Source organism: Anomaloglossus baeobatrachus, chromosome 8, assembly GCF_048569485.1.
Source record: "Anomaloglossus baeobatrachus isolate aAnoBae1 chromosome 8, aAnoBae1.hap1, whole genome shotgun sequence".
Lineage (NCBI taxonomy): Eukaryota > Metazoa > Chordata > Amphibia > Anura > Aromobatidae > Anomaloglossus > Anomaloglossus baeobatrachus.
In genome coordinates this window covers 28,484,241-28,509,267 of record NC_134360.1, presented here as the reverse complement: position 1 = coordinate 28,509,267, position 25,027 = coordinate 28,484,241, and the positions used below count along the sequence as shown (strand labels likewise).

At 42.3% G+C, this 25,027-nt stretch overlaps 1 protein-coding gene across 5 annotated transcripts in view; it reads right to left on the bottom strand.

The window, feature by feature from the left end:
• TAFA1 (TAFA chemokine like family member 1) overlaps positions 1-25,027 on the bottom strand; it is a 527,296-nt gene that overhangs the window by 193,875 nt on the left and 308,394 nt on the right. For all 5 annotated transcript variants that reach the window (XM_075321390.1, XM_075321392.1, XM_075321393.1 and 2 more), the window contains one exon: positions 1,077-1,124. In XM_075321390.1, coding sequence (XP_075177505.1) covers positions 1,077-1,124 — 48 coding nt within the window. The remainder of the gene's footprint in view (positions 1-1,076; positions 1,125-25,027) is intronic.

The window sequence follows — 25,027 nt, the reverse complement described above, 5'->3', positions numbered from 1 at the left end:
CCAGGATGGGGACATATATATACCAGAAAGGGGACATATATATCAGGAGGACATATCTACAGAAAGGATACTATACAGAAGGGCAATGTGTGGGTGGAGGGATACTATACAGAGCAGAAGTGTGTGTGTGTGTGTGTGTGTGTGTATAAAGAAGGGCAGCTTGTGTGGGGGGATAGTATACAAAGGGGCAGTGTACTTGAGGGATATTATACAGAGAGGCAGTGTGTGTGGGGGATATTATACAGAGGGGCAGTATGTATGTGGAGGGGATATTATACAGAGGAGTAGTATGCATGTGGGAATATTATACAAAGTAGCAGTGCATGTGGGGGGATATTATACAGAGGAGCAGTGTTTGGGGATATTATAGAGGAGCAGTGTGTGTAGGGATATTGTACAGAGGAGCAGTGTGTAGGGGGAATATTTTACAGAGGTGCAGTTTGTTGGGATATTATACAGAGAGGCATTGTGTGTGGGTATATTTCACAGAGGGGCAGTATGTGGGTTGGGATATTTTACATGGGGCAGTGTGAGTTGAAGAGATATTAAGGAAAGTTGCAGTGTAGGGGTGTATTATTAATTTTCTGGAACAACTCCAAGGGTTCTAACACTTTTGGCCGTGTGTGTGTGTGTGTATATATATGTCCACATTTTTCCAAGAATGGCAGTGAGAGTGTGGAGGGTTTGAGGGGAGGAGGCAGAATTGGGATGGATCCTGTGCGGAGTCTCAAGGGGGCCCAAGTTCAGTCGTCCCTGAGTAGGTGATAACATTCAGGTACATTCAGAGCCTTGTGTTTACTAGTAAAACAAAAAGTAAAAGTTTCATACATTCTTAGCGATGTCCATTTTTCTCCTTAAATTTAGGGTAAAATCCCCTTTTCAGCAAGGAGTGATGCGATTTAGATAGAGCGACGAATCAGCATGTGCCCCCTATAATGAATGCCGGGGTGGGTGACAAGGTATTTAGATACAGAAATGGAGAAACTCAACTCAGCATTAGATGAAAAGTCAATAAAATCATAATAACAGTCTAATTATCACAGAGTCCACAGTTTATATACACCAGTGTCACTCACCTATCTCTCCCAGTTTTCTGTGGTTTGGAAAGTGACCTGAAGAAAATCCTAAAAAATAAAATGACAGCAGATTAGAAAATCAGGAAGTGTACAATGACCTTTCATACAAATATATATATATATATATATATATATATATATATATACTAGCTGTACTACCCGGCTTCGCCCGGGTTAATAACTGCTGTTAACAAAATAGAATGTATTAACAAAAATGTATATATATATATATATATATATATATATATATATATAAAATACGGTATATATATATATATATATATATATATATATATATATATAAAATAAATAAATATATATACTGTATATATATATATACGTACAAAAACAGAGCAAAATGTAGCATAAATGGTTGTCACTGCTGAATATCTACATTAAATAAATCCCACTCCTTAGTGAAAATAATTGAAAAACTCTCGTGAAGATTGGTCGATTTTTTCTCATTTACCTTCCAAATGATTTCCCATCTCCAAGACTTCTCTTGTGCTGCACCAGTTCTCTGGAATTCACTACCCCAGAAAATCCGGTTAATTCCCAGTGCCCACAGTTGTAAGTGTGCTCTAAAGAGACGTGCACATCAACTCATTAATCTAACTAGTCCTTCTTCTTATTTCCTACATTTCAATCAGAATTTTGTCCTTTCTATCGTTCTTTCCATGCTTGATAGCATTTAGTATCTGGATTCTGGAAACATTCAGGTACTGGCTGATGATTGGTTCATGCAACTGTCACGAGTATGTCACGGGATGATGTGATCTCAAGGGATCTGGGATCAGAAAGTCACAGGGCATTGTAGATCTCAAATCCGCTTTAGTGCCCGCTCGCATCATTCACCCAGAGTTGGAGCCTATTCAATTTAATCAGGTACTGAAGGGGTACCTGAGGATAAGGATCATTTCTTTCATGCAGGTATCTAAAATCAGCTGCAGCCACTCCCTTCTCTTAAATATATCTGCTCCTCACTCCTCCCTATGCTGGCTATAGCTCATACCTATGCTGATTATGTTGAAGCAGCTCGTCGCTGTATAGCTGTGGTGTGGTTTCTATTGCAGCTGCGAAGATTCCTACTTGAAGAAACCTTGGAGTGCTTTTCCTTGTGTCTTTCCCATCTGTTTGGATTACCTTCCTCGTATTGTCTTATTGCAGTTGCAAGACTACGGTCCACACTACTCATGGTGCGTTCAGGGCCAGCGAGGGCCTAGGCATATGATTGGTGCATGGGAGGAAGGACCAGATGCATCTGGGCATGTGAGGGAGTGTAGGGATCAGCCTTGAGTCAGTGCTAGGAGGTGACCCTAGCGAAAGGGCCTACCGCTGTATTGTGTACCCTTTGTGTTGCGTTGTTTGCCGGTGGGTTCCCCTCCCGGGCATATCAGCTCCCATGTGTTACGGCAAAGTTACTCCATTTGCTGGGAGACCACTTGTACTGGATGTGACACCTGTCGTCATATCATGACAGCAGCTTTACCGATACATTACTCCCAATAGCCGGTGTTCAATATCCGCCCATTATCACATCTTCCACACCTAAATATTGCGGCCGTTCCATTTGCCAATGATTTGCTTGGATAAGTGGATCCCCCGTACGTCACGTCAACTTTGTACAATGTCTCCTATAAAACGCTTCATCTCTAAGTTTTCCACAACTTTTTATTGTCGCATGTTGTTCGGGAAATTCTAACATAAAACTTTACGCTTTGTCCAGATAGAGAACCCGAGAGCGCGAAGAACGGCACTAAAACAGTCACAACGGTTCACCAAGCCAATGACACACCTAATTAATCAGAACCGAGGCAAACAAGGTCACATAAACAGAGGTACCTGTACGTACCGGCTCACTGGTCCGCGACACACTACTGTACCCTATGGACTCATTAAAGGGTGTTCAAGGCGTTCACTCAATGCACTTGTATTTCCCTAAAAACATAGACACTGAAATCTAAAGAATTTAACAAGTTCACCTTCACCCAGGAAGCATTGTATGCCGCCTAACCCATGGACTGTCAGCGCTCCCCGATTCCCTTCCACTACTCAAGTATTGGACCCCTTAACCCATGGACTGTCAGCGCTCCCCGATTCCCTTCCACTACTCAAGTATTGGACCCCTTAACCCATGGACTGTCAGCGCTCCCCAATTCCCTTCCACTACTCAAGTATTGGACCCCTTAACCGTAAAACATATGTATTATATTTTAAGAAAATATTGTTATAATTTTTGTTGTCCCTTGAACCTCTAATTGTCTATATATATATATATATATATATATATATATATATATATATATATATATATATATAAATAGTTATATTTTTTCACTTATTTTTTTCATTACATATTTCAGTTTTTTCTAACATATTTATTTTATTACCGTTGCCATAAATCTAACCTTATCTCTAACTCTAGCCCTGACCCTAACCCTATCTCTAGCCCTTACCCTAACCCTATCTCTAGCCCTAACCCTATCTCTAGCCCTAACCCTATCTCTAGCCCTAACCCTATCTCTAGCCCTAACCCGATCTCTATTCCTAGACCTAACCTGATCTCTATCCCTAGCCCTAACCCGATCTCTAGCCCTAACCCTATCTCTATTCCTAGACCTAACCCAATCTCTAGCCCTAGCCCTAACCCTATCTCTAGACCTAGCCCTAACCCGATCTCTAGCCCAAGCCATAACCCTATCTCTAGCCCTAACCCTATCTCTAGCTCTAGCCCTAACCCTATATCTAGTTCTAGCCCTAACCCTATCTCCAGCTCTAGCCCTAACCCTACCTCTAGCTCTAGCCCTAACCCTATCTCTATCCCCTAACCTTATCACTAGCTGTAGCGCTAACCCTATCTCTAGCCCTATCCCTAACCCTATCTCTAGCCCTAACCCTAACTCTAGCTCTAGTCCTATCCCTATCTCTAGCCCTAGCCCTAACCCTATCTCTAAGCCTAGCCCTATCTCTAGCTCTAGCCCTAACCCTATCTCTAGCCCTAGTCCTACCCCTATCTCTAGCCCTAACCCTATCTCTAGTCCTAGCCCTAACCCTATCTCTAGTCCTAGCCCTAACCCTATCTCTAGTCCTAGCCCTAACCCTATATCTAACCCTAGCCCTATCCCTAGCTATAGCCCTAACCCTATCTCTAGCCCTAGCCCTATCTCTATCCCTATCCCTAACCCTAACTGTAGGTCAAACAAGAACACAAGAAAGACAAGCCTTCAATGGCAGTCTCTCTCTCTACGCTTTACCCATCTGAAACACGGGAATTTGGACAACAGCTATCTGGTGTGTATGGATAGCATCGAGGGGTTGTCTTTAGGCAAGGTCAATAATATTACATCGGTGAGGGTACGACAGGAACCCCACCAATCATGATACCAAGCCTGCCAGAAGTTCACACTGCCTAGTGGCCATTCTTGGGTACTGCGGTTCAATGTATACAATGGATCATCCATATCTAAGTCTTGGACAACCCCTTTAAGATGGGATGATTTAGGAAAGCCTGCACTCGCAGTGGGTTGGACCCGATGGCCGTTGAGGTCCTTTCCAACTCCACCATTCTATGATTCTATGAAGAATACATAAGGCCATCAATTTTGTATTTCTGCTTCATCCATAAATAGAATGATCCCATTTAAGTATCATGCGTTGTAAATAGTTGGAAACATTCCGGCAGTTTGTCGCTGATGAGCGGCTGGCAGTAAATCCTTGTAGGGTTCATGAATTAAGTGATGAAATATTTACTGAAGAAAAAACGGCTCCACAGACAATAAAACAATGACACGGAGCAGATAGCATGTTCTGAGCGAAATCTTGATACCACATTTTCTACTCATTAGAGACTTGAAGATCAAATATCTGGAGCTGCATCACGAGCAAACAACCCGCCTCACTCCCGCACCCTGCAAACCCTCTTATCTGCTAAATTGCTTTGAGACAACATTATTATGTGTCCTTGACCATATCTGAAATGTGTTTGTCTTGGCTTCTTCAGGAGATTGGCAGCTTTACTTTGTGACTTTTAAAAGGACCGGAAAAAACTGAAAAGATACAAAGAAAAGTAGCTTTATCAGGAAACAACCCCCGATTTCAGGGCTACGGTGTCCTGCAAAATGGAGTATTGTGATGAATATTCTCTTTCTACTCAGATTCTTCTGCAATCTAGCAGGAAATTAGAATTATACCCCCAATCCAGCAGTTTGGAGATTAAATGTTGGAACAATGGGTTAATAAAGGAGAATGTTTCTTCTATTTTGGAGTGTTATCAAATTTGCATTTTTTTCGATTCTTGGTTGAGACTATGTGACTGAGGTCTTCGTGCTGTCACAATGTGACTGCAGGATAGTGACCAACAGGGGCGTCTGTACTGTCCCCCACACTAGGGGACCTCAGGCTATCCCTAATATCAGGGTTACCCCTAATGGTGAAGATGCCTGAGTCCCATGCCTGGACATTCTCCTAACGGTGTCCTGCAAGATGGAATATTGTGATGAATATTCTCCTTCTACTCAGATTCTTCTGCAATCTAGCAGGAAATTAGAATTATACCCCCAATCCTGCATTTTGAAGATGAAATGTTGGAACAATGGGTTAATAAAGGAGAATGTTTCTTCTATTTTGGAGTGTTATCAAATTTGCATTTTTTTCGATTCTTGGTTGAGACTATGTGACTGACGTCTTCGTGCGGTCACAATGTGATTGCAGAATAGTGGCCAACAGGGGCGTCTGTACTGTCCCTCACACTAGGGGACCTCACTCAGGCTATCCCTAATCTCAGGGTTACCCCTAATGGTGAAGATGCCTGAGTCCCGTGCCTACATATTCTCCTGACGGTGTCCTGCAAGATGTAGTATTGTGATGAATATTCTCTTTCTACTCAGATTCGTCTACAATCTAACAGTAAACTAGAATTATACCCCCAATCCTGCAGTTTGGAGATGAAACTTTGGGACAATGGGTTAATAAAGGAAAACATTTCTCCTATATTGGAGTCTTATCAAATTTGCATTTTTTTTCAATTTTTGGTTGAGACTATGTGACAGGTTTTCATGCTGTCACAGTGTGACTGCAGAATAGCAACCAACAGGGGGCTTCTATACTGTCTCTCTCACTAGTGGAACTCTGTCTATCACTAATCTCAAGGTTACCACTAATGGTGAAATGTCCCGTGCCTAGATATTTTCCTAAGTAGATCTAATCTTCTACACCTCCACCAAGGAAAGGAAGGGGCAGGTGTGTGATGGCTACACAGATTTAAACAGACAGGGAATACCGAAACTCAGACACACTGCAAACTCACAGGAACAAACAGTAAGAAACTAAGGAGAAAAGCAAGAGAAGGAAGGCAGCAACAAAAATACAACAAGGGTTAACACAACAACTGCTCACAGCAATAATGCACTACAACCACCACCTCACTAGACCAGTATAGAGACGCTATAGCTGGCATTAATGGAATAGTCCAGCCAGCATATATAGGAGGGAAGCGAATATGATTGGTTCCCCCACAGCATGTGATCAAAGAGACTAACAAGCAGCCAAGCAGAGTTTAAAGGGAACCTGTCCTCAGATTTTGGCCTTCTAAACTAAAACTAGCACCTTAAGCAGCTCCTGTGCTGCATTCTATAAAGGTGCACGTTACCCCTTGACTCCCTTGTAGACCCCACAAATACAAATAACTTTATAAAATCTCCTGCCCTGTATGTAAATTGTCCAGTCCGATCTGATGAGGATCCTAACCTGCGACTCCTGTCCCTCCTTTTGCCCACCTCTTGTGCTGATTGACGTGGATGACACCCTGGACGCCATCCACGTAGGTGGGAAAAATCTCCATATTCCCAGTTTGTGCAAGCACACTTTGCTCTATCCTGTTGCAGGCAGAGTCAAAAACGTAGGTGCACCTGCGCAAGCTGGCAAGTTCTCTGCGCAGGCATAAGATTCTGCCCAGCGATGTGGAGGAAGCAGGTGACATGACTCACATCGCCGGGCTAAATCTTGCAGTTGCCCAAACATATCCCCAGCTCGCTCAGGCGCACTTTGCTCTGCCATATTGCGGGAAGAGCTGAAAACATAGGTGCGCCTGCGCGTATCGGTGAGTTCTCTGCACAGGCGCAAGATTTTTTGCCGGCGATGTGGATGATGTTACCCGCTTCATCCACATTGCAGGGCAAAATCTGTCTCCTACACAGAGAACTAGCGAAGGTCGCGCAGGCGCACCTATGTTTTCGACTCTGCCCGCAATAGGGCAGAGCAAAGTGCTCCTGAGCGAGCTGGGAATTTGGAGATTTTGTCCGCCTACATGGATGGCATTCGAACCATTGGATATTTCCTTGAAAATTATGTGTTATCAGAAAATGACATACTGTTTAAATCAAGTATTTGTATTACATGTATTTTTTTAAGTTTGCTTTTTTCATATAATCATCTTAATGTTATATATATATATATATATATATATATATATATATATATATATATATATATATGATAGAGATATTGCAACTTTTACACTGGCCAGTTTTTTTAGTCTCTATCTCCCTGTTTCAGGACTCAACACATGAACATTAACCACATTGTTCAGACCCCACCCCTATCTTTTGTACTGAAGCATCTAATGAGCGTGTGCAAAAATTATTGTGAAGGGTGGGGGAGGAGGTGAGCTGTGATCATCACCTATTGTGATTGTGATCACATCCATTACTCATCTATTTGCCTCCTAGGTCCTAAGCATCATGTCCACATAGCAGAACCTCATTCTTAAATAATACATGTATACAACCCGGCCCTATGGACTCCCCTTCCTCTATCAATATTTCCCAAAAAGATCAACTGAAAATAAAGAAAGTTCCTGTAACAACTAAATGCAGAAGCGATGACAGCGGGAACCGGGAGGGGTGGAAAGAATAATGGAGGAGAGGAGGCAAGATAAAAGTTTAATATGGAAGCAAAATACGAGCGGTGGGAGAGTGAAAGACAGGATTAATATGACTGTCAGGGCTGAGGCCGGGATTAAATATAATAAAACGCTAGAAAAACAAAACCTCTTGAAAATTGTATTTACTGGGAGTGCTGCAAAAGCTAAATAAGTTACATTGTGGGAGTGGTGAGACGCCCGGCGATATCTGATGATTTCCTCATATTTTAAGGAAAACTCCCCAACACAACATCAATTACCAAACGGTTAAAGGAACACTGCATACTTTGTGCAAAATCTACTAATCCTGTACATAGTGCAAGCTAAGACCAGTCTGAAGATGAGGCAGTTACTGGACGATACATTTGTTCAATCTGATACAGAAAGGAGTAAAATATTTTGAAATTCATCTTCTCACTCTCCAGATTCATCACAAATTGTAACGACAGGACAGGGGCCCCTAGGCTGGCTCTCAGACTTGAGACCCTGCGCTGGCCCTTATCTCAGAGGTAGGCTTGATGGTAGCCAGGTCCGAGCCCCCAGCATGACCCTAACTCCTGTCCGAGCCCTGATCTTACTCCCTCTCTCCCACACCCTTGGGGTGGGCCGGAAAACACAATGATAAAACCATATCTGAGCCCTGATCCTATTCCCCCTCTCCCACACCCTTGGGGCGGGCCGGAACACAAAGACAAGACCCCACAAAATGACATGGACAAGGGAGAACGGAAACCCGTACACACAGCACTCAAAACACACAGGAGAGACAATATGTGTATCAGGGAACAACAAAAAAGGGGAGGAAGTAACGCACAACAGAGGAACACTCACACTCAAAAGTAAAACATGGATCACCATTAACAGGATAACCACCAAGTCCGGGATCGCTGGAGCTTATGCTGGAGCTATCATTAGCACATACTGGAAGAGCCAGGCTTTAAATAGGGAGGAGACAGCTGTACGAGGCAATTAGCAACCTAAGCTCTTAGGCCCTGCTCACCAGTCTGCAGGGATTAACTCCTGCAGAGCTGATGAACAGTGAAACTGAATCAGCCGACGCCCAGCTCTGGCTTAAAAATCCAGATGCCTCAGGTTGCTTATGAGGCTGTGTGGTATGAACAGTGTCTGCCAGCAGGTGTGTGCAGAGCCGAACATTGCATGAAACAAATGAGTTGCTGCATTCCCTACCTCTGCTTTTATACAAGCTCTGATAGTCTCTTCTGATTGGCTTTGCTATACCATGTGATGTGATGCCTGCAAGGCATTATGGATAAGCCCGCCCAAGGTCATGTGATTCTTTTGCTGTCTGATGTTTAAGAAAGCCATATAAAGCAATTTGTTACAAAGTGAAATGCAAAATAGTCAAATTTATCAGGTTCAGTTTATTCCTAAAACTTCAAAATGAGTATTATTTGCAACAAAGGGATTCATTTGTATCTAGTCTTTAGACACTATTGTCCTATTTGATTGCACCTTGTGATTGGCTTATCTTTGGATCACTGTAAACATTTGCATTTTAAGTCACGCCTTCTTCAAATTAAGTCACACCCATGCTTAGAAGCCACACCCCCATTTTTAATTGGACATAATTTTCTATTATAGTGGGAAAAAAAAATCACAAAAAAAGCCACCAGCCAACACAGGTCATAATGCAGATAGTGGAAGCAAGAAACCTTAGTTCAACGCTTAACAATGCAGATTTAAAAAAATATGTGCCGCCAAATGGTGCTTTCTCAAGACACCTCATTCTACCCTAGGAGCAATAAATCCCTAAGAAAGTAAGGTCCATTCCGCAACATGCGATGAAACCTCTGCATAAAATTGGAGGCTAAGGTGCGATATAGTATGTGCCATGTTACATATGACTACGATACATTGTTATAATACCGCCATATACATGAACCAAAAATAAACAATGGAGTTAAATTTGTTCTATTTTCCCCTTAAATCTTTAATGCACCCAAATTCATTTTATAAGAATTACCAGGTAGTTGCAATTTACTCTTTGTAATTTAGTACCGCACATACGTCTGGGAAATTACTACCGTACCCATACAATATGCATGCATTTCTGTAATATTACTAGAAGTCTGCAGAACTATTTGTGGTGTAAATCAGGGAGAGGGGCACATAAAAATATAGCTATGAGAATCCAACACATGATTAAACTATTTAAAGTGCTCTAGCAGGATAGTTTATTACAGATGGATGCCTAAAATATCTCCCCCAGAGAAGAGGATATTTTATTCTGCGCGATATGAATGTATATCTGCATTAAGTGAGCACTCCGGGGAAGGTTTAGAGCATTTGGATACAAATTCATTGCTGTGATCTTTCGGTGGCCATCATGAAATGTCATAACCAGAAGTAAGGGTAAAATCAACACTCATTATAGCGCTTATTGACTAAGCAAAGATATTGGCACAGATAGTGCTGCCTCCCCGTCTCTTCCTAGTAATCATGATGTAATGATGGAGTAACAGACAGTACTGCCTCCCTCTAGACACAGACACTATGGTCTTCCTCTAAATGATGTAGGTGTACAGTAAATAGCAATGACTTCTTGTATTTCTCTTTAAACAATGTCGACACACAGATAGTGCTGCCTCCCTGTCTCTCTCTCTGCAAATTATGTAGACACAAGATAGCACTGCCTTTTTGTCTCTTGCTGTAAATGATGTAGACATAGTGCTAGATCCTTATTTCTTACAATAAATGATGTATGTGTATAGTAAATAGCAACGACTTCTTGTATTTCTCTTTAAACAATGTCGACACAGATAGTGCTGCCTCCCTGTCTCTCTCTCTGCAAATTATATAGACACAAGATAGCACTGCCTTTTTGTCTCTTGCTGTAAATGATGTAGACATAGTGCTAGATCCTTATTTCTTACAATAAATGATGTTTGTGTATAGTAAATAGCAATTACTTCTTGTATTTCTCTTTAAACAATGTCGACACAGATAGTGCTGCCTCCCTGTCTCTCTCTCTGCAAATTATATAGACACAAGATAGCACTGCCTTTTTGTCTCTTGCTGTAAATGATGTAGGCATAGTGCTAGATCCTTATTTCTTACAATAAATGATGTTTGTGTATAGTAAATAGCAATTACTTCTTGTATTTCTCTTTAAACAATGTCAACACAGATAGTGCTGCCTCCCTGTCTCTCTCTCTCTGCAAATGATGTAGACACAAGATAACTCTGCCCTGTTGTCTCTTGCTGTAAATGATGTAGACATAGTGCTAGTTCCTCATTCCTTACAATAAATTATGTAGACAGACATAGAACTTCTTTCTCCTCCTTGCAAATTATATAGGCACAGATAGTATTCACTCGTAGTCTCTACTTATATAGACATAATTAACACTTCCTCCCTGTCTCTCCCTGAAAATAATGTAGATGCAGATAATACTGTCTCTTTCTTTCTTCCCACAAATGATGCAGGCACAGAGAGTTCTGCCTCTTTGTTTCCTCCTGTAAATTATATAAACAAAGATAGTACTGGCTTCTTGTCTCTCCCAATGTAGACACACATAGTTCTGGCCTCTTTATTTTGTGCTGCAAACAGAAATACTGTTGCTCTAATTTAATTTTTCTCCCTACAAATGATATATCCAAAGATAGTACTGGTTTCCTGTCTCACTCAAGACATTATGTAAGCACAGATAGTACTGCCTTATTGTCTCTCCTTGTACAGTAAGTAATGGTGATGCAGATAATACTGTCTCCTTGTATCTTCCTGCAAATGATGTAGTCACATATAGTTCTGCCTCTTTGTTTCCTCTTGTAAATGATATAAACAAGAATAGTACTGGCTTCTTGTCTCTCCCAATGTGGACACACATAGTTCTGGCCTCTTTATTTTGTTCTGCAAACAGAAATAGCTCTAATTTAATTTCTCTCCCTACAAATGATATATTCAAAGATAGTACTGGTTTCCTGTCTCATTCAAGGCATTTATGTAGGCACAGATAGTACTGCCTCATTGTCTCTCATTGTACAGTAAATAATGGTGATGCAGATAACACTGTCTCCTTGTATTGTTATGCAAATGATGCAGGCACAGATAGTTCTGCCTCTTTGTTTCCTCTTGTAAATGATATAAACAAGGAATGTATTGGCTTCCTGTCTCACTTTATAAATTATGTAGGCACAGATAATACTGCCTCATTGTTTCTCCTTGTAAATAATGTAGATACTATTTCATTGTATCTTCTTGCAAATGATACAGGCACAGATAGTTCTGCCTCTTTGTTTCCTCCTGTAAATTATGTAAACGAAGATAGTACTGGTTTCCTGTCTCACTCAATAAATTATGCAGGCACAGATAGTACTGCCTTACAGTCTCTCTTAGCAAATAATGTAGACTCAGTTATTTCTATCTATTTCCTTTACCTCCCTACAAAGAATATATACACATATAGTACTTTCTCCCTATCTCTTGCTGTGAAAGCTGTAGCTACAGATAGTAAACCCTCAGTCTCTCACTACAAAGAATATAGACACTGATAGTACTGGCTCCATGTCTTTGCGCTTAAACTTTTAACTTTTTCCTGACACCACTACCCCATCAAGGAAAACAAATCAGAAAAGAGCCTGTAAAAAAGCAAAAGCAGGGAACGCAGCAGCTAATTTGTGGTGAACCTGGATAGTGAGGGGACAAATTTGAAAAAGGCTCAGAAGCAGAACGGGCTCTGTTCAACTCTTTGGATGAAGCAGTCAATAGCCACCATGGCATCTTAGCGGTTAGACAGAAAAATGGTCCCCTCCATCACCCTGTCACTGCCCCACTCAATGTGACAAGGTGCGGATGAGTAGTCATGGCATATAGAGTTCTAAATTGAAAAAAACAAAAATGGTTGAAGCAGGAAGGGATTAAAGATGTATACACCGTATATATAAATTTGGTATTTAAACATTTTCTTACACATGTAGAAAAGGTGCCGTATTTTCTGGACTATAAGGTACACTTTTTTCCCCCAAAAAAGTGGGAGAAAAATGGGGGTGCATCTTATAATCAACGGTGGTGTCTCAGGGACGGTGATAGTGATGGTTCAGAGGAAAGGGGAGTGTCCCTGCACAGGCCAGGACAGAGGGTCGGTATTTACTGTGGGCCACGGGGTATTGCGGCGGCGGGCGCCATTGATCTGCTGACACACTGCTGGCTCCATTGAACAGAATGGACTTCAAGAAAATGGCCGCAGAGGCCAATGTGTGCACACACAGCCTCCGCCGCCATTTTCTTGAAGTCCATTGTGTCAACTAGATCAATGGAGCCTTGAGCTCGCAGTATCACTGACCCTACTGAGCTGTGACACTCCCTCCTCCGAGCCAGCAAAATTGCCGACCCTCCATCCTCTGACCCTCCTGAGCTGTGACACCCCCTCCTCCGAGCCCGCAGCAAAGCCGAACCTGTCTCCTGTAACCCTCCAGACTCGCTCCACCACCCCTGCTCCCCCCTGGTGAGCTATTATAAGATGAACTAGGATTACAAGACGGACCCCCATTTTAACATTAACATTTCTTTTTTCCTATTTTCCTTCTCTAAATTTGGGGTGAGTCTTATAATCCAGTGCGTCTTATAAAATGAAAAAATACGGTATTTTTTTCTTTTTTAGCATTACTCTACCTTTAAGACAAGGCAGTACTGATCTAATAAATAAATGACCCCATTTCCAGGCACTTCTGCGCTGACAGACAGCTTTCTCATTGTTGGAAATGACATTTTATTGACCAACAATAGATCTCTAAGTGAAGCGTGTTGGTAAATTACAGTGTACAAAGCCCGTGAACCTCAAGGTTCTCTCGGAGTATTTGAGAATGCCTTTCAGGCACAGAGAGTTCCGTACTGTGTAATTTAATCTATGAATGGGTTCCATCAAGTCATAACAACATATTATAAGGTGAAGACAAGAGGACTATGGGAATAGTAGTCACAAGGTCATAGAATGACCAATACAAAATAACAACAATTACTGCTTTTTTGCAAAAATATGACAAATGTTTTATTAATATAATAAATAGCAAAAAAGTGACATGACAAAATAACAACAGCATTACACAAAGATCAGGCTACAGCAAGGAGATGTCACTGACACAAAAAAGCCAGGAATCCACCCTTCATTGGGAGGCAGAATCACCAAGTGATAGGAGGGACATGGCCAGAGGAAACCATGGACACTGGGCCCAAATAAACATCATTGGTCCAAACTGCACACACCTATTTATAGTGTGTACCATGAGAAAGGTGGAACCCGAGTAAAACGTGCCCCGACGCGCACGTTTCGATGTCTTCTTCGGGGGGCCGTGGTTCACACCACGGCCCCCCGAAGAAGACATCGAAACGTGCGCGTCGGGGCACGTTTTACTCGGGTTCCACCTTTCTCATTATGGGTGAGTGCAGCACAGGGACTTTGTGTATGGTATTATGATACATTTTTTGATTAATACTTGTCTCTGCTAGAATTTTGGTGTGGTCAATGGTCTGATTCTCTGGATACTGGACCCTTCATGTATGCTGATCCCTCTTGGTACACACTATAAATAGGTGTGTGCAGTTTGGACCAATGATGTTTATTTGGGCCCAGTGTCCATGGTTTCCTCTGGCCATGTCCCTCCTATCACTTGGTGATTCTGCCTCCCAATGAAGGGTGGATTCCTGGCTTTTTTGTGTCAGTGACATCTCCTTGCTGTAGCCTGATCTTTGTGTAATGCTGTTGTTATTTTGTCATGTCACTTTTTTGCTATTTATTATATTAATAAAACATTTGTCATATTTTTGCAAAAAAGCAGTAATTGTTGTTATTTTGTATTGGTCATTCTATGACCTTGTGACTACTATTCCCATAGTCCTCTTGTCTTCATATTAATTAACAGGGTGTAGTCTTTTTTGATGCTCTAATTATTGGTCACATTTTGCCCTCATTCTCCTATATTATAAGGTGCAGGACAAATAGGCCTCTCAGTACTGAAAAAAACCCACAATAGGATCTAACAGAAAACCTAAATAAGACCCTGACACGGGGTCAGTTAGTTATGGAAATTAATATATATATAAAAAAAAAAACATTATTTTTTTCTGATACGGCACAATGCTGGAAAAAGCTCACGGCCGACGTGAATGTGGATATTCATCTCTTTTATTAGATACATTTCAATACGCAAATTGCCTTCCTATTAAATAGAGTTGTAGAAAAGCATAAAAGCATGCAACTTTCATACCACTCTATTAATAATAATAATACATTTTTATATATACGCAAATAAATATAGATATATATTTTTTTTAAAAAAAAAGGTTATATAAATATTTACGGTACATACGGTCACGGTCGTAAGTGTAAGGCGTCTTCTCTTCTCTTCTCTTCTCCCAACAGCAATTTTCAGATCTCTCCACAGGTGTCAATGGGATTTAGATCCGGACTCATTGCTGTCACTTCAGAACTCTCCAGCACTTTATTTCCATCCATTTCTGGGACTTCTTAAAGTGTTTGGGGTCATCGTCCTGCTGGAAGACCCATGACCTTGGACACACACCCAGCTTTCTAACACTGGACAATAAATTGCACCCAAAATTACCCTTTGGTAATTTTCAGATTTCTTGATGTCTTGCAAGTCGAAGCTCCCCAGAGTCAGAAGCAGCAAACCACCACAAAACATCTTTGACCTCCACCATATCTGACTGTAGGTGCTGTGTTCTTTCCTTTGTAGACCTCATTCTGTTTTCAGTAACAGTACAATGATGAGCTTTACCAAAAAGTTCTATCTTGGTCTCATCGGTCCACAAGACGCTTTTCCAGAAGGATTTTGGTAATGCGGGCGTCACACGGGATGATAAATTGTGCGATCACATAAATGATCGCACCCGCCCCCGTCGTTTGTGCGTCACAGGCAATTTGTTGCCCGTGGCGCACAAAGTCATTTACCCCTCGTCACACGTACTTACCTGCCGGACGACCTCGCTGTGGGCGGGGAACATCCTCTTCCTGAAGGGGGAGGGACGTTCGGCGTCACAGCGACGTCACACAGCCGCCGGCCAATAGAAGCGGAGGGGCTGAGATGAGTGGAACGTAACATCCAGCCCACCTCCTTCCCTCCTCATTGCCGGCGGGACGCAGGTAAGCTGTGTTCATCGTTCCCGTGGAGTCGTTCAGAAATGTCACACGGTACGATAAGTCTGACGATGCCGGATGTGCGTCACTAACGACGTGACCCCAACGACATATCACCCGATATATCGTACCGTGTGACGCCCGCATTACTCACGCACATTTTGATAAAATACAGTTTAGCTTTTTATGTCTTTGTGTCAGCAGTGGGGTCCTCCTGGGTCTCCTCCATAATGTTTAATTTCATTCAAATGTGGACAGATAGTTGGCACTGACACTGATGCCCCCAGAGCCTGCAGGACAGCTGGAATATCTTTGGAACTTGATTGGGGCTTATCCACCATCCGGACTACCCTGCGTTGACAACTTTCATTAACTTTTCTCTTGTGTCAACATCCAGGGAGATTAGCTACAGTGGCATGATTTGTAAATGTCTTGATTATGTTGCACACCATGGACAAAGGAACATCAAGATCTCTGGAGATAAACTTGTAGCCTTGAGATGTTGATATTTTTCAGCAATTTTACTTCTCCAGTCCTCAGACATTTCTCTTCTGCTCTTTCTGTTCTCCATGCTTACTGTGGCACACACAGGCACAAAATGCAAATATTGAGTCAACTTCTCCTCTTTTTATCTGGTTTCAGGTGTGATTTTCATATTGCCCACACCTGTTACTTGTCACAGGTGAGTTTGAACGAGCATCACATGCTTGAAACAAAGTTGTTTATCCACAATTTTGGAAAGGTGCTAACAATTTTGTCCGGCCCATTTTTGGAGTTTTGTGTGAAATTATGTCCAATTTGCCTTTTTTTCTGTGTTTTTCTTTTGTGTTGTTCAAATGTACACAAAGGAAATAAATGCAATAATTTTCTGGGAGAAATACTTCATTTTCTGGAACAACTGTAGTATGAATACTGTATATACTGTGCATACACAAACATATATTTGCATAAACATCTAGGATAATCAATCTTTCACAGATTTATTAGTAACCAGGCTTTGTGTACTTTATTTAAAGGGGAAAGAACCTGTGAAACCCACACATTTAATTTAATCTCCATGAGAACTTTGACAAAAGGCAACACAGTAAATAATCAATTTTAAAGCACGTGCAACCTATACTGCATGCAGAGGACATATGGACCTATAGGCACTCCGTGTGTCCTTTTGAAGATTTCGCATTTGGGACCCAGGAGCTTTAGGTTGCGCCACTGCATAATGACAATACATTTTGGGCAGATGGCTTGGACCTTAGGGCATACAGTAGATTCCAGATCACCCTGTCTAACAATGCCAACGCTGATTTAAAGAATTTACATATGGAACTCTTTATTTAAACCCCTAATTAGCACTTTTGGAGAACATATAGCATTTGTCTAGGTTTTCATTTTATTTTCCTGTTCTATCTAGTAAGTCAGGCCTCACCTTTGCTGATCTAGATTTTCTATCTGTGTATTCTATTTTCTTACATCACCGTTGTTGCATGTTGGGGGCTTGCTGTTTCTTTGGGGACTGCTCTGAGGCAAGTTAGGATTCCTCATTTCTATCTTTGAGGTGTAGCAAGTTTCTCCGGCAGTGACGCGGTGTCTAGGTGTATTAGGAACATCCAACTACTACTTCTAGTGTTGTCTGATAGATAGGCAATTGCAGTCAGCTTAGTTTCCAACTACTCTTTTGTTTTTGTTTTGTCTTTATAAATGGGATTTTTCGTCATCGTCCACGGTTACCAGATCATAACACTCGGTTTTATAAAGGAATCTCCTGATTGGCGCCATGTGATGTGATAGCTGCAAGGCATTATGGGGAATCCCATGTGGTTGGACCTGATGTCATGTCAGCCATATGTAACTGACGCAAACTTCTGCAGTGTGTAAAATATAGGCAAATTGAATTGCAAATTGTGTGAAGTTGTTGGGGTGTGCACATTTCCCAAAATTCTACACAAATGCCATTTGCATCCAATTACTGAGCTGTGGTTCTGTATGTGCACATTGAGATGGATGGGGATTTAGATCCAGACAAGTCCCTATGACAAAACATCAGAGACCAGGACAGGGAGTGTTATCATAAGGACTTTTTTTGCATCCACGGAAGAAAATTTCTCCTCATTTGTTGAAGATGTCAGATAGAATATTGGGTTTTAAATTGCAGGAGTGCGGCTCATACAAAGCGATTTTAGCGATTTTCTCAACCAGGTGTGTTTGATATTCACAGACAGTTATGAACTGTCAAAATGACTTATACAAGAAAGTAACATGACAGAAATATTGTATCACCTCCTACAGTACAAGAATTACATCATTGGATTGTTAAGTTTCTCGCGCTCAATCCTGGTAAGGATTTGCTCTATCACTTGTTCTACCACTGTATCAAGTGAGGAAAATGCGGCAAAGCTGATGTCGCAATCAGATGGGTTTGATGACAATATTGCAATGTGTTCTTTGTTTTCCCATCGTTTTCCATTGTACTTCAGACAACACAAAAAATTGCTGCCTGCCTGAAACGAGCAGACTAGGAGATGGCGCAACGCAAAGGTTACAATGGGATAAAAAGGGAGAGGAAGACCATGATGATAGGGAGTAGGGGATGGGACAACTTCTCTCTCAAACCTGTATCTGGCCCCTGAGCTCCACTAACATCCCTATACGAGTCCTTACACTCATTGCCGTCACGTGCCTAGTCCTTAACGGTCCCTCCACTCACCCTATCTAGTGTCAAGGCCGGTGAGAACAATAGACATCACCGCTACAGTAATATAACACATGGGAAGTAGGACAGGCAGAAGACTATAGACAAAAGGATATGAAACAAACTTGACTGCTGCAGCCAAACACCAGGGCTGCAGATGACATGGCTCCAACAACAGAACTCCGTCAGCAAATCTCCAGCAGCCACAAAAGATTCCCTTCAAGGTGGTCAGAAAAGCATGAATCTATTACCAGCATCAAGTGATGGATCGTGTGACTAGTTAAAGGGAAGGGGAGTGGTCACAAACCTGCTGAAGCTGAGATGAACTAACGGTCAGAATAGAATGAATCTATTACCGGCATCAAGTGGTGGATCATGTGACTAGTTGAAGGTAAGGGGAGTCGTCACAAACCTGCTGCAGCTGAGATGAACTAACGGTCAGAATAGAATGAATCTATTACCGGCATCAAGTTATGTGACTAGTTAAAGGGAAGGGGAGTGGTCACAAACCTGCTGAAGCGGAGATAAACTAATGGTCAGAATAGAATGAATCTATTACCTGCATCAAGTGATGGATTATGTGACTAGTTAAAGGGAATGGGAGTGGTCACAAACCTTCTGCAGCTGAGATGAACTACAAAAGAGCTAACAGCAAGGAGAATGTCATTAACCCTTGCCACACCAAAAGAAAGCTATCACATTTAATATCCAGAGTCTCACAAGTTCAGGTGAAGCTCAGATACCAGAGCTGTCACAAGTCTCTAAATTACGAGAAATACTTGTGACACTCTCAATCAGTCCATTGACCCTCGATTAATCGCCTGAGTGTTCAATAAACAAGTTCTTTGATCATCAGTTCTGAAAACACTTGTGATGCCGCTTATCCTTTAAGGTAGCCCTCCAGAACTTTTTTACCAGTAACACACATCCATTTGTCCTAATAATTCATAGTGATGAAAATCCTTATGCAAAAAAATCTTTGTTTTTTTTGCGGATGAGATCAGCAAATATATGAAGAACACAACATATCAATCAGTGACACTTTCATCCCAAGAACTATTTGAAGTTCTCCCAGCTTCTTTCTTCAGGAGCACACTGCTTCCCAGCCTCTCAGCTTGCTGCTTGTCGGGAGGAGGTGGGCTCCTGAAGATTGACAGTTCAGACCAGAGGATGTAGGCACATAGGGATACCTCATTGATCCGGCCAACTTCATCTTCAGAAGCATACTGCTCCTCAGCCTCTTGGCTTCCTGCTTGTCAGGTGGAGGTGGGCTCCTGATGGTTCACAGTTCAGACCAGAGGCTAAAGGCACATAAAGATACCTCAGCAATCTGGCCAGCTTCCTCTTCATTAGTACACTGCTCCACAGCCTTCTGGCTTCCTGCTTGTAGGGAGCAGATAGGCTCCTGATGATTAACAGTTCAGACCAGAGGCTGTAGGCACATAGAGATACCTCAGCGATCTGGCCAGCTTCATCTTCAGGAGCACACTCCTCCTAAGCCTCCTGGTTTCCTGCTTGTCAGGAGGAGGTGGGCTCCTGATGATTGACAGTTCAGACCAGAGGCTGTAGACACATAGAGATACCTCAGCGATCCGGCAAGCTTCGTCTTCAGGAGCACACTCCTGCCAAGCCTCCTGGTTTCCTGCTTGTTGGGAGGAGGTGGGCTCCGGATGATTGACAGTTCAGACCAGAGGATGCAGGAACATAGAGATACCTCATCGATCCGGCCAACTTCATCTTCAGAAGCATACTGCTCCCCAGCCTCTCGGCTTCCTGCTTGTCAGGAGGAGGTGGGCTCCTGATGGTTGACAGTTCAGACCAGAGGCTATAGGCACAAAAAGATACCTCAGCAATCTGGCCAGCTTCATCTTCATTAGTACACTGCTCCTCAGCCTCCTGGCTTCCTGCTTTTAGGGAGGAGGTGGGCTCCTGATGATTACCAGTTCAGACCAGAGGCTGTAGGCACATAGAGATACCTCAGCGATCTGGCCAGCTTCATCTTCTTGAGCAGACTACTCCCTAGCTTCCTGGTTTCCTGCTTGTCAGAAGGAGGTGGGCTCCTGATGATTGACAGTTCAGAGCAGAGGCTGTAGGCACATAGAGATACCTCAACAATCCGGCCAGCTTCATCTTCAGGAGCACACTGCTCCCAAGCCTCCTGGCTTTCTGTTTGTCAGGAGGAGGTGGGCTCCTGATGATTAACAGTTCAGACCAGAGGTTGTAGGCACATAAAGACACCTCAGTGATCTGGCCAGATTTGGAGAAGCGCTTACAGGCTCTATAGCAAATAGCTTGGAAGTGCTGCTGATCACTGGAGGCACCAGCTGGAGGAAACCCTGCAATCTGCTCCTTTTCAGGGAAAGCTTGTAACAAGAAGGGATTGTCTACAAGTGACGACCAGACAGATATAAATGTATCACTGCATACATAGATATTTACAATCTCATGTTACTCAGACAACCTATGGCTCAGATCTGCTACATCAGTATATATATATAATGGCTGCAGAAATTGGGAGTCATTTTATGCATTTTAACAAGAGGACCCCCCCTCTGGAGCTGTAAGTGCGTACCTGTAATATTAGCTTCCTATGCCCGGCCTTTTCACCTTGATGGGGAATGAGTCTCTTAGAGGGTAAATTCAACTCTACTCTATGACACAATGATTAAAAACTCCATGCAAATTGTGTGATAATTTGCATCGAAGTTTCAGCCTTTTTTTTATCACCTTGATGTTATTAAAAGCTCATCTCCAACTTCATTTAAATATGCAGAGAGATGAGATTTGCTTGTTATCGCTAGTGATATATCATCCTCGGGGTGGGACTCAGGGGGGTCCTGGCGCTCCTTGCGGATATCCAGCTGGTGTAGGGAAACTTACAGGCAATGCTCATTGGGAAACGCTATGCAAATTAGCTTTGTACATGGGAGCTAATTTGCATATTTCCATGTGAAAGACCTTCATCTCAAAGGTTTACAAGCAAATGAGTACACATTAGACAAATGATGCTCAATGGGTCTTATCAAAGGTCATTATGGCACATCCCACCCTAATGGACAAACTGGACTTGGAGGAAACATGCATCCCCCTGGATTTTACCAGAATTTGTCGTTTTTATGGATTTATGGAGAATTTTGGACAGAGGTCTCCTCTAGGTATCCACCCTTTACTGCCAAGTTATCAAACCTTTCTACCTTTCATTGGTTACGTGCAGGACAATATTTAGCTACTCTCCTGGAACATGGGGAGGACATCTTGGAATTTTGGAAGAGTTGGTAAATCTCTTGGACCCCACCAACAAGAAGCAATACTTCTGCAAGGTTTCTTGATAGTGATGCCGGGAATTCATGCTTCCAAATACTAATTATGGGGACATGGAAGGATTGCGGAGAGGGATTTAGAAGAGGCCTGGACCTTTTATAGGCAGTTACCAGCAGGATCAGACTGGCCCAGAAGTATACTCAAGGAACCTCATGGTTCCACGTTTTGACATCCTCCACTCGATTCCAACTGTGAAGTCAATCATTCTTCACTGGGAACTATTTCTTATAAGATGATCCACAAAGAACCTATTAGACCTTATTGATGATATTGTCCTATTTGCACATGATCTATGTAGATGGGCGGATGGAGTCTCTGAGTCATTTCCTCTGGTAGGTCCATGAATATTTGGCCATTCTCATGAAACATGGGGAGGACATCCAGGAATCTCGGAAGAGTTGGTAAATCTCTTGGACATCACCAACAAGAGGCAATACTTCTGCAAGTTTTCTTGATAGTGATGTCGGGAGTTCATGCTTCCAAATACTAATTATGGGGACATGGAAGGATTGCAGAGAGGGATTTAGAAGAGGCCTGGACCTTTTATAGGCAGTTACCAGCAGGATCAGACTGGCCCAGAAGCATACCCAAGGAACCTCATGGTTCCAAGCTCTGACATCTTCCACTCGATTCCAACTGTGAAGTCAATGCCTCTTCACTAGGGAATATTTCCTGTAAGACTATCCACAACAACCCTAATAGGCCTTATTGGTGATATGTTCTATGTGTACATGTTCTGTGTAAATTTGGGAATGGACCCTCTCAGTCATTTCCTCTGGTAGGTCCATGAATATTTGGCTATTCTCATGGAACACGGGGAGGACATCCAGGAATCTCAGAAGAGTTGATAAATCTCTTGAACACCACCAAGAAGAAGCAATACTTCTGCAAGGTTTCTTGATAGTGATGCCGGGAGTTCATGCTTCCAAATACTAATTATGGGGACATGGAAGGATTGCGGAGAGGGATTTAGAAGAGGCCTGGACTATTTATAGGCAGTTACCAGCAGGATCAGACTGGCCCAGAAGTATACCCAAGGAACCTCATGGTTCCAAGCTCTGACATCTTCCACTCGATTCCAACTGTGAAGTCAATCCCTCTTCACTAGGGAATATTTCCTGTAAGACTATCCACAACAACCCTAATAGGCCTTATTGGTGATATGTTCTATGTGTTCATGTTCTGTGTAAATTTGGGAATGGGCCCTCTCAGTCATTTCCTCTGGTAGGTCCATGAATATTTGGCTATTCTCATGGAACACGGGGAGGACATCCAGGAATCTCAGAAGAGTTGATAAATCTCTTGAACACCATCAACAAGAAGCAATACTTCTGCAAGGTTTCTTGATAGTGATGCCGGGAGTTCATGTTTCCAAATACTAATTATGGGGGCATGGAAGGATTGCGGAGAGGGATTTAGAAGAGGCCTGGACCTTTTATAGGCAGTTACCAGCAGGATCAGACTGGCCCAGAAGTATACTCAAGGAACCTCATGGTTCCAAGCTCTAACATCCTCCACTTGATTCTAACTTTGAAGTCAATCACTCTTCACTAGGGACAATTTCTTCTAGGAAGATCCATAAAGACCCTAGTAGACCTTCTTGATGATATGTCCTATGTGCACATGTTCTGTGTAGATGGGGAAATGGACCCTCAGAGCCATCGTCTCTGGTAGGTCCATGAATCCACAGTATTACGGAGGGTACTAATTCTAACTTTCCTAAACCAAAGCATCTTCTCCCACAACTTTTGTCCTCTTCTACAATAGTCAAATAAACTTGCAGATTTGGACCATTTCGTACACTCGTCTACCAGTTCTGTGTAATGAATGATTGTTCATATCAATGGAAGGCTGACTGAAGAACATTCACACTTGATCAAAACACTTGTCAGGCATGTTTTCATTTTTCACCCGATGATCAGCATTGACTACATAATAAGCCAAAAAAATCCAATGTTGGTCAATGCAGATCGTGACTAGATGGGCGAATGCTAACTCAAATAATGTTCAAATAATGCTTACTGAACACCGAGTATTATTCCAGTAATCATCACAACAAGAAAAATGCTCCCATTGACTTGCACTAGGTTCATTATTCATGACGAATACCGGACTAGTACTTTGGGGTTTGTTCCGAATAATCCAAACACGAAGAGTTACTATTCGCACTACTCGTGGCGTATTTGAGGCTATTGATAAATGATTGTTGGTTGGTCCATTTTTATCTAATATATAGGGGATTACTTAGACAAACTTTAAGACTCTATAAAAAGGATATGTTGGATGGCAAAGTTAAAACTTGGCTATAATGGCTTTAATCTAGAATAAATTGATACCTTGTTTGAAAAAATCTGTTTTCTCGTTCTTCAATTATTTTCCATATTGAAGTTATAAGGTAATGAAGCACAAGTGCAGCGGGCTGGATATTGCACTTGGCATTCTCCTATCAGTCTGAGTGTTATCTTTCCTTCGTCTGCCTCAAGTCTTTGACAGGTCACTGTTTTTTCAGTGACCTACCTCCTCTGGCTGAAATCTCATGGGGGATCCGTCATAGCCGAGAGCGCAGAGTTCTCTGTTAAATGACGTTAGAAGTTATTGTTCCCAGCAATGACGGTGTGTCACAGAGTATGAAATTAAAGAACAGGGACTCCTAGGCTGGCTCTCAGACTTGAAACTCTGCGCTGTAGCTTATCTCAGAGGTAGACTTGATGGTAGCCAGGTCTGAGCCCCGAGCATGACCCAGACCCCAGTCCAAGCCCTGATCTTACTCCCCCTCGCCCACATCCTTGGGGCAGGCCAGAAACACAGAACAAAACCCCACAGGAATGACACGGACAAGGTAGAAAGGAAACTCATACACACTGCACTCAAACACAAAAAAGAGACAATATATGTACAGGGGAAAAAAGAA